The sequence below is a fragment of the Etheostoma cragini genome, chromosome 4 (genome assembly GCF_013103735.1).
Source record: "Etheostoma cragini isolate CJK2018 chromosome 4, CSU_Ecrag_1.0, whole genome shotgun sequence".
Taxonomy (NCBI): domain Eukaryota; kingdom Metazoa; phylum Chordata; class Actinopteri; order Perciformes; family Percidae; genus Etheostoma; species Etheostoma cragini.
Window position 1 is genome coordinate 21816500 of NC_048410.1, and position 18713 is coordinate 21835212.

The following is an 18713-nucleotide window of genomic DNA, read 5'->3' on the forward strand; positions in this document are numbered from 1 at the left end:
AGCCGACAGTTAGCAACATACTCTGCACGCAATATTCACAACTTGGATGAATGTGTATGAAAAATACTTTTGATTCTTTTGATCAGCGGACACTAACGGACTAGAGGAATATAAATAAGCCAGGGATGGACCCAGATTTTGTGTTTATGGGCAGGTCATGGTAGGGAATCATCAAGATTTCTTGTCTCTTCTGTCCATTGATGAGCATCAAGTTTACAAATCATGTTTGGTGCTTATGATGGTTTAATCGCTGAGAACTTAGCCAATTGAACAACGTTGCGTGTCCATACTGTCTAAGTTCGGAACTTTTGTATTTTAATGTTCAATGTGAAACACAGACGGTGTACCATAACCAGGGCGCTGGTGATCTGGTGGGTTTAATGAGGTTATTAAATTGCCACTTTATCTTCCTAATGTTACAACCTTTTTTCTCTCAAAGCAACACCTACTTTATATTATTCTCGACTTCAATTCATTTTGAAATTAATTAGTTAAAAGGAAGTAATGTGTCATTGATGTGAAAATGGACATTTACTGAGATTGCTTCTCCCAAACAAAAGACAAAATAAAAGGGAAGAGAAAATCATGCCTGCATGTGTGTTGGCTCAGCAGGGTTAACATTAAATGAGAAGTGGATCTATAGGAGAACAAATATTCGAAGCCAATACAAAATGGCTGAGAACCTTATTGCAGTATGTTACCTTTAAATTTTCATATATAGAATGTCACCTGCTAACTGAATCTTGCGTTTTCCTTTAAAAAAAAAAAAAGAAGACATTTCTACCCTAAACTGGAGCATTGACCCTGGTCAGTAAATTTAATTAAGTAACTGATTTGTGTGTCATTTGATGACACATACATACCACAACTAGGGCTGCTTAAAAAAATCATATTCACAATTTTTTTGGTCAGTATTGAAATCATGATTATTTAACGTGAACACTAATTGACTTTTGCAAAAGATGTTGCACGTTGCACCTTAGTGAAAAACAGTGAAAATACCTTGAACTTTGAAATTTCGCTTATTGTTTTTTTTGTTTTTGAATACCCTTAAATATAAATATTATATACAAATGTTGGCGAAGTGTTGAGCCTTTTAGGTGGAGCGGAAGTGCACATGCACATCACTAACCACAACCACCACCACAAAGACAACACACCACATGTGTGTGAGAGAGAGAGAGAGAGAGAATTGAGCATGTTTAAATTTTAGATTAGAATCATGGTGAGAAGTGGGAGCTTTTTCTCAGAGATTGTATCCAATGCTTCTAATAAATCTAATGAATCTAATTTATCTAATAATGAATAAATCAAAATGTCATATTGGTACAAATATGATGTGTTATGTCTGGGATAACTGTAACTGACTGGGAAAAGCAGCGTGATAGACAACTGCAGCACAATGCCAGTCAATGTACCAAAACTAACTGTTAAACTGTTCAGTGCAGAATGCAGCTCAGATGAGTCATTTCCTCCTGACACAAATAACATGAGGGCTCTTATCAGAAACTTTTTTTGTCATTCACCTGATAGCAGTCTTTCTGCGAATACAAATGTGCAAGGACTGCACATCTGATAATGCACATTTGCAGATTTTTAGTATTGAATTCACTATATTTACTATATGTATGTTTTATTCTGTGTCTTTTGCCTTTATAAGGGTGTGTCAGTTTGTTTGTGTACCACTGAGGGTGAGTTGCTTAAAAAGTTTGTGGGACAGCTACTGTCCAATGAAAATAAAACATATTCTATTCTATTCTGCTCTATTCTTTTCAATTCTATTCTATTCTATTCTATTCTATTCTATTCTATTCTATTCTATTCTATTATATGTTGCAACAGCATATATGAATTTTTTTTTAACAGACATGGCACAACATTACAAGTTAAATTCTACAATCCTATTACATAAGCATGCAAAAATCCACATAGTGGGCAGCAAATGTATCTTAGTGTCATCACAACCTTAAAAAAGCGAGTCGCCAAACACTTCCTCAAAGGTCTCACAAGACCAAGTTGAATGATAAATTGAACAGCACAGCACAGTTAGGCTCAGACTCACATGCAGACGCTTTACATTATTAACCACCAAACATGAACCAGAAGGAAAGCACAATGGCTGTGGGAGAAGTTATCTACACTTTGTTGGAGGTGCTTATTGCTGTTAGCTGCTGTCTCGGTAACATGTTGGTTATTTTGGCGCTGTGGACCAGTAAAAGCATTCAACAGCCTACTTTCTGCCTTATTGTCTGTCTGGCTGTTGCTGACCTATTGGTTGGCTTTGTGGCCATACCGATGGCGGTGTTGGTGGACGGACGAGTGAACACTTCTTTCTACGGCTGTCTCTTCATCAGCTGTGTGGTCATCCTGTTGACCCTAGTCTCAGTTTTGTCTCTTGCGGCTATTGCAGTGGACCGCTTCTTCCGGGTGTTTTTCCCTCTTAGGTAAGTCTTTTTCTCCATTTCATCTCAAACTCTTCTCTGGCCCTTTTGCATGACTTGCAATGTTAAAAGTCCCTGATATACTGTACATCCATACAATGAGCTAATTGTTGTTCTATATTGTGGATTTTAACTACATGTAATAAGACATATCAATAATTAGTGTCTTTCTGTTTAGGTACAAAAGGACTGTAACACAGACACATTCTTGGCTTGTTGTTGCAGCATGTTGGCTTGTTGCAATACCACTGAGCTTTGCTCCCATGCTTGGATGGTGCAACCATGAAACCTGGTCTAAGTCCGTCAACTCTACTATTGTCTGCAGGTTTATGGATGTGATCCCCATGTCATACCTGGTTTACTTCAACTTCTTTCTTTGTACCCTGCTACCTCTGTTGGTGATGACTGTACTGTATGCCTACCTTTTCTGGACAATCCGAGGAAACCTTCGAGAGAAACCAGGCAACGGTGCCCAGACACAGTCGCAGATCTATCTAAAGAAAGAAAAACAGCTAGCAGGATCTCTGTCTCTGGTATTGGCTCTGTTTGCGTTGTCCTGGCTCCCTCTCCACATAATAAACTGTATATTATATTTTGGCGGGCGAGATTATGTACCAGCACAAGCTCTCTACATAGGCATTCTGCTTTCTCATGCTAACTCAGCAGTAAACCCAGTTGTGTATGCGTTCAAAATACACAAGATCAAGACAGCGTACCTGAAGCTCTGGAGACGGTATATTTCATGTGGAGAAGAATATCAAGGCTCTCAGACAAGCCAGTCGACAGACAACAATCTCAGTAGTGTGGCCAACAAAGAGTGAAGGATTTTGTTTGTTCGGTTCTTTTTTTTAAGGAGCAGGTTTGATTGATTGTTGACGGTTGAACATAATTAAACTTTGGTCAAACATATTAACATTGTGGGAAAAGTTAAGAAAGTCAGTTACAGTATGTGAAGTTTAAAATGATTGAAATCCAAAAGCTACCTTTTAAAGGATGAGGATGATGTTCTGTGTATTGATAAATAGAAGATATCTAGCCAATTGCACTGAAATATCTCTATTTTCAGGAATCTGTTTGTGTTTGTGTGACTTGTATGTGGGTTAAGATGTGGATGTGGACTGTCTAGTAGAAGGAAATGGCCACTTCCACTGTCTTAAGAGCTTTAGTTTCATATCACTGTTGTGCTTCTGTTTCTATTGGAGTTGCAGTTCTTTTGTCAATTCCACATAAAGCCCACACTGTGTTGGAAATTACCTTCACCATCTTTGAAAAGGAATTGAACTTTAATGACACTAGAAAGATAAATTCAGATATCTTAAGCATTATTGTTGTGTTGGGAAGTTGGGAACATTCATTTTATGGCTTGTAGCCGTGTACACCCGACTAGAAAAATAGAAACCCATGTACAATGTTCTATAGTCAAACAGTCCTGTCCTCTTCAGGTCATATTAGACCGGTGTGACATGTATGGTAATTTATTTGAATCTGTAGTTTCCAATCCATTTGTATAGGATTGGATAGCATATAAATCTTATAATAATATGTCTTCCCCCATTGGAAAGGAAGTAGAAAAAACTAAACATTTCAAAAGACTGCAGTCTAACACAACACCACCACAAAATACAGCCTCAAGAATTACCCAAAAGCTGAGTCAACTAGTCTAAACAACATTCACACCTTACAAGCATCACAAAGGAAGCATTTATTGCAGAACAGTTGTATTGGATAGCATTAGGTTACGCAGATATTTATAGTTTTCTGGTCAATGTGTTGACTACAATATGGAATATCACCAATACGTTACCAACTACCAGTTGTACTACCACAGTTAACAAGAAGCATAAACAATATACTGTACAGATGTTTTTTTTGTACCAGTTTCTATAATTGATGTATTTTTAACAAGCAATATCTGGCTCAACAGATACATACATTACCGGGATGAAGACTGACGAGTGTCCCTCCCCACTCACTTCTTCTTCAATACATCTTAAATACAAACTGTACAGTGACATCTGTTGGCAGTTACTTTCTGCCTGCTACATTTTGAATTGCTTTTACTACATTATTTTTGTGTAAAGTACAGTATCAAAACGTGGTATTTGCAGCCCACATAAGAGTAAAAACGCACTTGATTTTACAGGTAAATGGATTTACTTCAATGATTAGGACACCATTTTCTTTGGTTAATCAGTATTCATCTTTATTATGATTTTAGGTTTTGTGTTAATGCTTGTCTTAAGTTCTTATTTCAGAAATGGAGTGGAATTACTTATGTTTACAGGCTTGTGGTTAGTTGTGTGACAGTTTTGTGTGTGTTTTTGTTTTAAATTTCCTTACTATACAGGCATTTAGTTTTGTACATACACCACACCTTTGAAGTAAAAAATAAACGTGTTTAATGTTAATGCAATCTTTCAATGAGCAGTTACTTTCTGCATGCTGTAAACAGTTTATGCATATTTACGTGCCAGACAAATCTTGACTAAATATATCATAACTCTCGTCTTCAATCTATAATGGTACACTTTGCTCTTCATGCAGATAAATGTGATATGATGATATGTGATTTTAACTTTCAAAAGCATGTACCACCATGTCTCGTTTCCTATTTGTTGCATGTTTAGACTTTAACTGTGGTATGTTTGACAGAGATATCGTTTAGGGGCGCCTGGGTAACCTGGTAGAGCGTGCGCCCATTTATAGAGGTTTACTCCTCAACACAGCACCCGTGGGTTCCACTCTGACCTGTGGCCCTTTGCTGCATGTGATTACCCCCCCTCTCTCTCCCCTTTGAAGTTTAAACTTTCCTATGCCAAAAAAAGGCCTAAATTAACCCCCCCCCCCACCCCATCTATTTTTCAGATCAATTATCAATCCTCCAATCGGACTCTAGCACTTCCAATTTGTATTCTTAGAAAGAAATTGCTACAAGTCCACCATGAAGTTTGTAAGTTACTGACTTTTACAAGACCATGCATCTTTATAACTAAATTTTTCAGACACTGTGTTAGAGTGATTCACACATTAAGCAAAAAAACAACACAGATTAAAGCCCCTTTTTGCCTACAGTGTGAGCCTAAAACAGTGATATTTAAAGTGTGGTCCGTGGCACTCCGCAAGGGAGTCCTTGAAAGGCTTCTAGATTCATTCATTTAAATTATCATGATATAAAAATCTATTATACTTATTTAACTAACTACTAAATAATCTCATTTTTTAAATCTCAAATAGTTCATGGATTACTTTCTAATCTAAAAAATATATACCTCAGAAACTGCAAATATTTTTCAAATATGTCTAATATCTAATACATCTCTTGTGTCGTGTTATTTCATGTAACATGAAACAAAAACTTTTGCAGTGTAAAAAACAAAGACAAAATAGCTACGTGAAATTATTCCAAGGGACATACATTAAGGGGGTCCCCAGTATATTCTCTATCTTGTAAGGGGTCCTTGGCTGGAAACAGATTGAGAGCTTCTGCAGTTCGGTTCCCAAAGCTTAATTTCCAGAGTGATGACAGTCTTTGGCCACATGATGGCATCAGAGTGGCTCCTTCGCCCCTCAGTGTGAAAGAGCTTCATTCCTAGTACTCATTGTAGGCTACCTCTCAAGGAAGGTAATAGACTGTATAGTTATCACCTGAGTAGGAGTTACTCTATTCCACAAACTATACAACCTACTACCTCACCTTGCTAGGCTCAACTTCAGGCACCAATATCCTTAAAAACAAGACTACTCAATATGTATCAACTTCAGTACATGTTGTCAGAATAGGCCAGTTCCATCACTGTGTCTGGTACATTTATTTGCTATGTCTGCACGCTTCTCCTCAGAGGTGAGGGACGGGTTATCTCTTAAATTCCATGAGTTCCTTATCCATGGAGCCTCCCGTGTAGGTTTCGATTTCCCAGTAGATCAACCTGTCTCCTTAGGAAAGACAGTAGATTGTATAGTTATCTCAGAGGGAGGACACAAACCCCACAACTATTCAATCTACTACCTCAGCCTCAAGGACAGATACTTTTGTAGGAAGCAGTGGAAAATTGTCGGTCGAACTGCAAGACAAAAATAAAGAGAGAATGAGTGAGTTTTAAGATCCACTTGGGGCCACAAAGGTTACAAATTATTACAGAACACACAGTCTGTGGAGAAGTCAAGATAGATGTGTTCACATGTGTCATTTCAGATAGTAGCAGCCCTTTGCAGAAAACATAAGACTGAATTTTCTTTCCTGTAACTGTCATTTATTGTAATTTCTTTTGTAGAAAGCTCCTGCAATTGCATCCACAATAGTAGTTAAAACACACACACACACATACAAACGTATTATAATTAAGTAAATAATAGATTTATAAAATATTTGAATGACCATGGAATGAGGTAGTCTGGTAACAGTTTTATCAGGAATTACCTTCCAGGAGCAATTTGATCTCTAGTCTCACCACCACTGTAGAGTTGTAAAATCAAGTTTCTCCAGACTTGCAGGGCGCCTGACAGTGCTACTGTGTTTCTGTCCGTGTTATTCAGTGTCTAACCACGTGCATTGCTCTGTGCAAATGCATTTGGTCAGTGTTTGAGAACAACAGGTGGTGGACGTGCCACACATTTGTGTACAATGGAAATTTGCAAAATAAATCGTACGTTCTTAATGACCTGCACATCTAAGACAAAATGCACTTCTGTTGACACAAAGAGCTCACATTTAAGGGAAACTGGACTATAATAAAGGGCTGCTGTGCCAAGAATTAATATCTATTTTAGGCTAAAACCTTTTCAAAAGTCCTTCCAGCTTTCTTACAAGAAAATAGCTCAGTTCAAGCAAATTTGCCCCCATTTCATTTCCTTCTGTCTTTACAACCAGAAAGCACTTGGAGAAAAACGGAAAATGGCAGTACGTCGGCCATCTTAGGGAGTCGTTTGGCACCCGTACCAAACATCTGTGGTGCAACCTGTTAACTTCTGCTTCCTCTTTCCAAACCCTTTTCCATGATATAGACTGTTTATTCTCCCCCCCACTCGTCAAATAATGGTAAAGGTGATGTTGAGACTGGCTTGAGGAATACTATTATTTCAGAGAGTTGATTGTTGCTGTTTCGGAAATGCATGCCAAGAAATCTTGCAAGTGATTTTCGTTTAAGCTTGAGTTGTTTTAATGGAGGAGCTGAATGTTTGACTTCAGAATGCAGCACTGCCCCTTTTTGCTCAGTGTGAAAGCCACTTCAAGTCCATTGAAAAGGGAGTCTGTTTACTGTGCCAGAGTCTGGGACACAAGCTGGGCAGAGCTGTCTGGGACCCAGCAGAGCCATACTTTGGCTGAGCTTCCCAAGCCCAGACACTGTTATGGTAGACAACGATGGTCAACTCATGCAAAGGCTAGGACACTTTGCATAAATTAGCATGTGAACCATAGACGCTGAAAAGCGGCTGGGCAGTTAATTACATTCTGAATTCCTCTTTGGCCTAATTAATGCCGACAGTGATTGAAATGTTTTGGCAGGCTGTGTGGCTGTGGTGCCAGGGCATGCTCATTGAGGCAGAATGAAAAGGCACAAGGGCATCAGAGAGTGGGAGGCCTTAATTGATATGTTGAATTAATTAGACAGTAAAGGCGGTATTACATGGTATCAAACTCTTCTAACTGGCTGGTCAACGCTGAAGGGATGGAGCGAAAACAGGAGTGGATTCAACTTTTTATACAAGAAAAGTTGTGTGAACTACAAACAAAATTAGTTGTGGTGAGGGGCCATTACTCTGTGGTTCTGTGGTAAAACATTGGTATCTTCTCAAATAATTCATTTGTTAGACTGAATACCTGCTTTTCCATGCAAAGTAATACAAACTGTATTACAACAGTCAAAACACATACATATGCTGTGTTCACATTGATTCATTAAATTATCAGCAGTCTGATTCTAACAACCGTTCTTCTGCCTCAGTTAATTTACAGATGGCCAAAATGCTACCTTTAGCCAGAAGTTGTGATTCCCACGCGGAATATAGCTCTCAACCAGAGGCCAGTGAGGCCTGCAAACAGGTATACTTTTTTAGTTTTTCTTACCTTGATTGATTCCAAATATCCTGTTGCTGATTGTGCATTTTAACCAAAGCTGAACTAGAAGAAAACTCCTATCAGTACCTTCAATACGAGTCCATGTGGGTGAGCAAATGCTTTCCTTTTTCTTTTTTTTCACACTGAAGTGATGGTTTGACTTTCACAGTCTATCCCCAAGCTGCTGATGATAGGAAAATGGCTGCTCTGTTGCAGAGTATAACGAAGGAATAGTGTTATAAATCCATGACCTTCATCTGAGACTCCCTCAGAACAATCAGCGGGCCAATCAACATATCGCTGACACCGTCGTTCACTGTTGCCTAAGATAGAGCAGCTCGTCTCAGAGTGGCAAACGTTCAACTTATTGAAGATATCCATGCTGTCATATGCCCAGGTGCCAAACAAACTGAGAATTTAGTAGAGAAAAGCACAAAGAATATCCATTACAATACCCGTTACAAGTCGGCTTTGGTCCATGATGATCGGCGGAATACGGGGACGACTGTGAGGGAAAAGACAGGTTGGTTCTCTTGTCAGCTCTCCCCAATATTTGATGCCAAGAAATGGGCATTGTCTCCGTGCCAAGCTGAATCTCAATGAGACAAAAAAAGGGGTGATGTCGTGGATGCAGCATGGCAGAACCCACCACTGAGTGGGGGGAGGAGAGTATTGGCAGCCAAGCAATGAGAGTATGCCATGTCAGACAGCGACTATGATACCACACAATAAGGTATGGTGGCGTAGCTTGCTGCCAGATGCTCCGTGCAATGTGAGCTAGGTGTTCACACATCTAGACAAAGGTCCATTGTTCCATAGGCTGACTCTGTCCATATGTAGGACAAATGGTCATGTTTAGAATGAGCTTAAGGTTTCAGTTGAATCTCATCAACTCCGATGCATCCTGTTTGATAAACAAAATTCAGAACTTTAATATGATGGGAAGATCCAACCTTGGTCCACTTTTATTTGCCCAGAGTCCACAGCATTCCGTGCCTATGTAGGCTTTTTGTGTTTTATTGTCCTCTATCCATGTCCTGCTGCATACACATGAAGTTGAAGTTTAGTTTAGCTCCATCTATCAATCTTGACGTCTTTATTCAGAGAACTTGTAGTTTCAATTGAGCATCAAAAAAGGAGGATATTTTTGTTATTAGTCAGAGGTTTCAACAGTTTAATCAGTTAATGTATGTTCACTATCTTTTTTTCATACATTTCATGGACTAAAGGGAACTTCCAATGATACCACACTCACTCAGCCCCCACAATGTCAGTTTAAAGTTCCTTTTTTATTATTGCATATGGTATATATATATATATATATATATATATATACTGTATATATGGTAATATAAGCATTCTGGTTTCCATTTGTATTCCGACCCATGACAATTGAGCAGACTGTGTTTGCATGCAGCTAAACACATTTGTTTATTTATTAGAATTTTAGAGTTATTTATCTGAATTTATACGCAGATATCAGCTTTTAGTCCATGCTTGCATTTTAGGGTGCTAATCGGACCTACTATCCGGATATCTGAAGGCTACACCGAAACCCCAGAAATATTGGCTAAATCATTGTCGAAGCGATTTAGCAGATGGATTACAAGATTGTGTAACCTGTGACAAGAAGCTTAGTTGTGACAATAGACCATTACTATTGTCTATATATACACACATACATATACATATCTATATATATATACAGTCTATGGTTGTGAGCAGCAGATTGTGTTTGCACGATTTTGATTCATTTTGACACAAATAGAAAAGAGGAAAAACTATGTAGTAATTCACAAGAAGGTGCCAAGGATTCAAGTTTGAATAATAAACATTATTTATTTTCCTACCATGGTAATCATCTTGTAACCCCTTGGATTAATCTCACAACCACTTCTGGGGGTCTAGACCCCAGGCCCAGAGCCACTGGACTACACACAATTTAATATCTGGTCCTAATTGGGAGGAAATGGCCCCCTACAGGATGTCATTAGATGAATTGGCTTTGGTTTTAGGGCCTCCGATTTTAGCCTCATGAGACGTCCGAGTTGTCATGCCATTTTTCTAAGACAACATACTGCTGCCACGTCTGAGGCCTAATGCTTGTTGAATAAAGGGACATGTAAAAACATTAATAGAAAGTACCCCTACACCACGGGTGGTGGGCGTTCATTACATTACATCATAAATATTTTTCACGTGAAATGAGTGTCATGCAGATTGACAAAATAATACTAAAATGTATACTAAAAAAACTAAAATTCCCCATCTAAATGTGTTGGCACTGCTTGTATTATCAGACATAGTAACCCAGAAACCATTAAAGTGTTACCTAAAACACGGGTCTATTAAATATGCTGCTTAACATGCCACGTTATCCCCTGTAGGTGTTTATGACCAGTAGTTGTGTTTCTGTCCCACTGTAATTACTATCCGCAACATATTATATTATATCACCCATTTTTTTTATTAATTATTATAATTGGTGTTTTTTGTGATCAATTATTTTTTATTTAAACATTTATTATAATTGTGTTAATACCTTAAGAGCACTGCCACTATCTACTTTTTAAATGTTTCATGGTGTCCGCTGTGCTTTATTGTGTTTTTTGTTTACTAAAGTGATGATGAGGCTGAAGACTGTTGTTTCTGGTGTATATTTTGTCACAAGCTATACGTTTCCTGTCTCTGGGCTTGTATGTCATATCCATATTCGGCTGTATTTACCACTCAGAGAAGTACGACAGATGTACCTTTACCCACAGTGACATTCTCGAGAGACAAGAGTTAAAAAAAAGTCTTTGCAAGTACTTTTTGTGGTTAGCTGTCTCCAAAGTAATAATTAATAATTAATTAATAATGAATTGGTGTCAACCCAATTGGTCAGTGAGCTATTGTCATACATGCCTCTATCTTGTCACAGGAAACCTGCCAATCCAATATTGCAAATATTAAAACAAATAAGAGGACAGTGGTAGAACATCTGGATCTTCCAGATGTTATTCTTAAGCTGGATCTCTGTTGGCTTTTACTCCAAACTAAAATGGTTTAAAGTTTAAAACGGCCGTAGTCAAAAAAGAATCAGATCAAATGCTGTTCACAGCCAATTAATCTGTTTTGCTAGCAAACAGGAAGGGCTGAATGTGTATATGCAGCGTGACCTGATAAAAGCAACCACCAAAAAAAGAGACTTTGATCCTGGTAGCCACACAGTCACTCTGACCGAGGGGAGGAGAGAAACGCAAATAGCAGAGGATATGGCTTTCTGAACAACATGTCATCAAGCAAGGTCATCTGAGGAGAACTGGGGGGGGAGGAGGAAATACGCTACTTTCTCTCTTGCTGGCAATCTTTCCCTCTTTTTTTCCTTCATTCACCCTTTCTGTACAGTACAGAAGTAGCCACAATCTGTTGTTATCACACACTCAAACCCAAAAGCTGACTCGGCTGTGTGCAAACCAAACCACACACAGCCTCCACCAAGTAGCATGTGCCAAAATGTTTACGCTGTCAGTTTGCGATAAGTCTGGTTCATATAGGAGTGTGATTTGTAAAGTAAAACATTTATATAAATGTTTCCTAATTTTAATAACTTTTTTTGTATCTTTTGTGCGTCTTGTGGTTTAAAAACAAACCTAAACCTACCTAAAGCTTCCGATTTCACAATGCAAGCCCCTTCATGTATACAACAATGCTTGCAACAGAGGGATCTGGTTCATACTGGTTTGTGAACAGGTCTATCATACTGCAGCGTTTAAGTACACTTCACAAAATGATACGATTTGCAGTTTGCTACATACAAACCACATACTGTATTTTTCAAGATGCTTATTCAACCCGTGTCAGATACTTTTTCGTTTCGTGGTAAAATAAATGGCGAACAGTAGCCACAATACAGATGAAGGATATTTTGTGTTGCCTCTGGTACAGTAACATCGCCCCCTAATAACAACCCTGCAACAAAGAAACCAAAATGTTTAATTAAAACGCGCAAATTGCCATTTATCTAGAATTTCCTGTTTGAAACTTAGAGGTAATTATCACTTTTTGATGGAGAGAATTTTGTTTGTTGGAGCCACAGGAGCTGGGGTGTCTTTAGGCTCTAAATTGCAGTAAACTATACCTAAATGTTGTTGTTTTTACTAGTCTTGTACTTTAAGAGGCAGCAACACAACCATTAAAATTTCTTTTTACTGAGGGCATGTGTTTATCCTACATGTTATGTAAACCGACCGCTCATTACAGTAACTAGAAATAAATGCTTTGGTCATTATTTCTTAATGCGTTTAACCCAAGAAACGCCATCATTTATTCAACTAGATTTGGTGTGTCTCGATTGAACAGAAAAGATGGAGATTTAGTCGTTGTGTTCGGTGCAAGTAAAGCAGACACGTGTACAGTGTGAAAAGTGACGTAAAAGTAGTGTAAAAGTACAAAAGAAACGAATTAAGGGAGACCTCAGGACAAAGAGGAACATGAAGGCCAAAACAGAAACAGAATCAAAAATGAGAAATACCTTGAGGTGAGTTTTTTTGTACAGGTCAGGCTAGTGTTCACCCGCAGAAAATTAGGGCCATGGTGGCGGCGAAAAAAATAAAAAGGGCGGGTTAGAAAGGAGACAAGAAGGCATTTCCACATCCCTCTCTTTCTCCTGCAAGACGAGGGAAAGGCTGAGTAGTGTACCAGGAAGCAACCCAACTTCAACAGGGGCTGGGGCTTGAGAGCAGTTTCTGGGCCATGCCCTCCTCTCTCCCTGCCCACTTTTGCCCCACTGCCAAGAGGGAGAGACAACAAGGCGAAAGGCAGGCAGGAAAAGAAATCATGAAGTCACCAAATTGTGCATACACGGTCCTGTTAAAGATCTGAAATCCGTCCGAAATATGCATAAAAGTAAGCTGGAGTTTCACTTGAAAGTAAGATTAGGGGCTGGGAGATGCGGGAAAGAACCAGACAGACAGAGAAATAAGCATGGGTAAAGAAATCAGAAGTGAGTACTTACATGCTGTCTTGTAACACAACCAAAAGGTTTGACACATGCATCTACAGTTGGCCAAAGAATTCAGTGCCAGATATTCCTGAAGCATTTCAGAGCACATGAGTTAAAGGCTTCTCTCGGACCCGTGCAGTGTAGTCTTTTGTCAGCAGTTGGCATGATTCCCAGGTAGTACATGCCTCATAGTTCCCATTTTCAGTAGTCACTCCGGAGTTCTTTAGTTGTTCTGCACCTGCCTGTGTTTTTGATCGGATTTCTTTTTGTAGTCGATAGAAAACAATGCTAACCACTGAGGCTCTGATTTAATTTGATTCTTGTTGTTAATGGAAACCAGTGTAACAGTCCGGGATGTTTACCACAATACATCCTCAAGTAAGAAACTGTGTCATGGAGCTCTGAAACAAAAATAAGGGCAAGGGAAGGGTCAGTCTCTGGGAACAAGCAAATCCAAAGATAAAGTTTTACGTGCACCACCACCGAGAAATTCAAAAAAAATCCAATGTGCAAGTCCTGAATAAAGCACAGCGCTTTCATTTCATTTCACACTCATTTTTCAGCAATTTTCCTCAGGCAATATCCAAGACAGCTTCCTGTCCAACGTCACTGACTCGTGACTTCTTCTTTTTTTAAAGCAACTATGTCCAAATATACTTTCAATATAGTACAATTAAGCTTTCAATCCTTTCTATTCTCATGCAGTCTTCTTTCCAAAACAAATCTGTACATGCTCTTGAAGGATTTGTAGTTTAAATGAGATAAAAAAGCAAGCATGAATCATTGTTCTGACATCTCAGGCAGGTTGAAGATAAAGAGAGGAAGGGAGCTGCAAATAACTGTTAACTCTCAGTCTTTTTCTTTCCTCCTTGCGAACACTGAGCTTGTAAATGCTTCAGCTGCAAGGGTTTGGGCCAACCTCCATTGGCACTGTTTCAAAAGAGCCCTGCCTGGTTCAGAAAACGGAGGTGACAAGTCTGTGAGAGGAGCTCTTTGCTCTTTGTGGCTCTTTGCACTCTCTCACCCTCTCTCTCTCTATCTCTCTCTCTCTCTCTGGGACTCGGGGCAGTAACCTCTCCCAGGACTTTTGTTCTCTGCTCTCAGGGTAATGCCACCTCGTGCCAGCTCAGTTATTGAGGCGTTTGTTAGGGATCCACGGCAGTGTGGACTCTCTGGAAAATAGGAAATGCAAGCTACAGTACTATGTCCTGGATACTTTGTCCGCCATTTCAGATGTGTGTCAAGCTCTCACAAAGCTCAGCACTGCTTGTGTTACAGTTCAGGCTGCTTTTCTTATTTCTTATAAAATGTTTTGTCTTGCAAGATTTACACTGAAAAGAATAATGCACTCAATGATAGATGCACTAGTAGGTTCATGTTCCTAAAACAATGGTTTCAAACACACAGTAATTTAGCTTTCTCTAGTGTTATTTTCCAATTCAAAGGGTAACCTCTCCTCTTATAGTGTGCTTGCTTTATTGTAAAGCCTCTCGTTGCAGGTGTCACGTATGGAGGACAGTCATCTGAGCACTTTGTCTTGCCAGGGGCAAGCAGGAAGGATATCCGTGTGAATTAACATTTGACAACACAAAGGTTTTTCCTACCTTGGTGTGCCCAAAAGTTGTTATTAAAAATTACATTACAAAACCTTTTTTTATCAAACATCTAAACTTTCTGAAATTAAAGTGAGACAGACTTTGTTCTCGGTTTCCTGCTGAACTAAAAGCTGTGCAAAGTTGTAAACTACTACTGCATGTACTTAAGCACCACACTGACCTTTCACACAGCTACATCCCCGCAGTAGGAAGTGTATAGAGATCACACTACTGTCAGAGTTAATAGTTACGAGAATCAAGTGCTCCTTCTCAAAGGTTCTAAAAACAGAGTTCTCTTTGGAATGTACAACAAGCAGCATACATACATGCAGGATTCGGACAATCTTCCAGCTGTTCGATACAATAAACTCTGCATTAATTAGTCCATTATCGTCTTCAGATTCTCAATGTGCACGTAAGCAACTCATCATTCACACCTCTTAATAGCATGTGTTCATGTGTGGGACAGTGTGCACATGTGCAGTGCATTTACTCGAACATTATTGTGCATCTTTATTAGTGTACTTTAAGCTACATTAGTCTTAATAGTCTGGCACCAGTGTCTGACTCTGTTTGGCCACTGGGGCCGTCCAGTTCAGAGCCTGCTTATATTATACAGTATATATATATATATATATTGCATGTATTGTATTTCTTATTCTATATCCTTCGTGTTCCACTTCCAGGATTGCTCCAGTGCCGCAGGACATTCTGTCAGATGCATGTATTTCACGTTTCCTTCCGCTCTCTTTGTGTTGGGATTTTTATGAATGAAAACAAACCGGTGTATTCATGGTGACTATTGTTCACTGCTACTCAGACCTCTGCATGGAAAATTGAGATGGCTAGCTAGACTGTCTGTCCAATCTGAGTATTCTAGTGCACGACTATTTTGCAGCGGCTCTGTGCAGAGTTTAGCGCCGCCCATGGCGATTGTGATTGACATGCCAAGTAGCGGTTAGAGGTGTGACGAGACCTCGCAAGATTAAACGTGACAATATTTTTCATCAAGGTTAAAAGTTTCTCGCAATGTTAGTATAAGAGTGCAGAGCAGTTTTGGAATTATGCTGCGTTCTAGACACAGTTTTTAGCCCGTAAATTACAACTTCAAGTTGTGACTCACGACTTGGTAGCGCTCCAGGCAAAGTCACAACAAACCCTTCTAGCTAGCATTAGCTAGCGGCTACCTAACTTTGACGTTTAGCTAGCACTAGCTGATACTAGCATTTTCTAGTAATATATATACAGTATACATGCATAAAAAAAAACTGTAGTGGTACACAATTGTATGTGTAATGTTTTGATTAAAATGTACAGAATTCCTTTACTGTAAACATCATACATAACCACACTCCTCATATTTCTTTATTTATATTTATACTCATATATTTATACACTCTTGCAACTGTAACAATGAATTTCCCTTTGGGGATCCATAAAGTAATTCTGATTCTGATTCTGATTTTTGTTGCCTATTTGTGTCTATTTATTTCTATTCCTCACCATTAATCAGAGGGGTCTGTACAGCATTAACAGGGGTCGCTCTTGTTGTTTATGTGTGTGTGAAATCAAAAACTGGTTGCCTGGAACGCAGCATTAGCTGAGTGAAGCTCGATGGTGTTTTAAGCCCTCAACTTCTCCATCCTGGCACTGCCGTGACAGTTGACATTAAGGTTCCTAACCCTAACCTTAACCCTAACCCTAACCATAACCCTAACCTTAACCCTAACCCTAACCATAACCCTAACCCTAACCATAACCATAACCCTAACCCTAACCAAAACCTTTGCCTAATCCTAGTGGATTTCAGGCAGCAGGATAAATCAATGTGAAGAGAAGCTCTCTCCACCATACAGACGGAATAAGTAAAAGTCTTCAGTTTTCATTTAGTGACTTTTAAAGGATTTTTTTAAGGATTACTTTTTGGGGGCTTTTCCCTTTATTAAAGAACATGGGGCGAACAATCTTACTGGGTGAGCTAGAGGCCACCTTGGATTTTTATCTAGTACTGTTTCTTCATTAAAGTTTTCTGTCAAATACTGTTAAAATCTCGTCCCAGTCTCATCAACCTAGTCTCCTGTCTCGTCTCATGAGCTGGGTGTCTCGTCACACCCCTAGTAGCAGTACATTTCGGATAACAGAATATTGTTGATTCAACTGTGTGAGATTGTAAGTTTCAATTAGTTTACAACCCAGGAGTCTATTTTGCAAAAAAAATAGCATCTTCCCATTTGTGATAAATGGATGACACCTCCTGCTATTGTCTTCTATTGTAACCCCTCCACCTTCCTCGAACAATTCCTCCGTCGGGGATAGAACCATTTCACCCTGATTTTCCTGTTTTGTCTTCATTGTTTGTCCTTCCTGAGATGCAGGCGTTCTCTGAGTTGATGATTTACCCAGGTTTACAGTGCTACCGGGTTCACATACTCAATAACGTGCCATTTCAGCACTCAACCCGTGGGTGAACTAAAATATCATCATACCCCCTCCTCAAACACAGGTCACTGCCACTGGAAGCTCTGCCTCTATGTATTTAACATAATTCTTTCTGGCTTAGTGTTTGTACAAGTGCTTTGAATGGTCCCCTTTTCACCATAACTTTGATTAATGTGTTTTCATTTCAGTCAGGCTTGTTGTTACAGTTGTTGGTATGGTAAGAGCTGGTTTAACGGCCTCTCTGGTATACTCCTGCTGCTTCATGTTGCTTCAGCAAAGTTTACCATCTTGCTCGCAGCAATAAAACACAAGTGACATAAAAATGGATTGAAAACACAGTGTACGGTGAGAAACACACTGTGGATTCTGTCTCTTTAAGATCTTGATGGCTTCTCCGCTGCTCCCTTGAGGTCGCTGGCCTTCCTTAGGCCGCCTGCCAACTGCCATGTTACTGTCAAGCGTTTGCAGAAATGCCAGCAAAGCCATTAGTCTAGACCCTTTTCAACAGTCAGCAGACTGGACAGCGTGAGCAGCACGGTGATGCGGAGAGACAAAGGCCCTGGCCTTATAAAACTACACAACACGTTACTTTTCCTTCTTTATTTCCTATCACGTGTGTCATTGTTCACTTGAGCTGTGATTACTCTCCTCCCATCGCCTCTTGTCAGCCCTGAGACTGCAACCAGGCAGGACTGAGATAGGGTGGAGGGTTGTAGAAAACCACTTTTACAATGGATATTCATACTTTTTGAACTTCTTTTTCCAAAGAATATTACCATTGAAGTTTGATCAGTCATTTTTGAAATATGCAAGTAACAGTACCGCCATGGTGCCCCCTGGTGCCTCACAGCTGCTTCTTGCTTGTTTTTTTCTCTCTTGGGGTACAGCAGCATCTGGTGGTTGACTAGGGAAATCACACATTTAATACACCATTAACACCTTTCTCATATTTATTGATTTAGGGAATGTCACGTGGCATATTTTTTAAACATGATCCTGTTTCACATTCACGCTGAGCTGTTACATTGGAGCAAATGATATTAGGGCATCGTACATGTAGCTGTCAAAGTGAAGAGAGCCTTTCCTTTTCACTTTTCTTCACCCTTGCTAATTCTAAATGTTCTTGACAGTTGTGCACTTCTATCCTGTTTTGGTTAAAAGCACCTGAATTAAAATCTGTTTTGTTTAATCTAAAG

General features: G+C 39.3%; 1 protein-coding gene across 1 annotated transcript; it reads left to right on the forward strand.

Moving 5' to 3' along the window:
* The first annotated feature begins 2031 nt into the window (after nucleotides 1–2031).
* LOC117943547 (adenosine receptor A3-like) lies at nucleotides 2032–4315 on the forward strand. Its single transcript, XM_034869744.1, has 2 exons — nucleotides 2032–2444; nucleotides 2620–4315. The coding sequence occupies exons 1-2, from the start codon at nucleotides 2095–2097 to the stop codon at nucleotides 3260–3262; spliced, it is 993 nt and encodes a 330-aa protein (XP_034725635.1). The 5' UTR covers nucleotides 2032–2094; the 3' UTR covers nucleotides 3263–4315.
* Nucleotides 4316–18713: the final 14398 nt, after the last annotated feature.

Coding starts and splice junctions, on each gene's coding strand:
- LOC117943547 (XM_034869744.1), top strand. CDS start 2,095: ATGAACCAGAAGGAAAGCACAATGGCTGTGGGAGAAGTTATCTACACT. Junction 2,445..2,619: donor CGGGTGTTTTTCCCTCTTAG/GTAAGTCTTTTT, acceptor CTTTCTGTTTAG/GTACAAAAGGACTGTAACAC.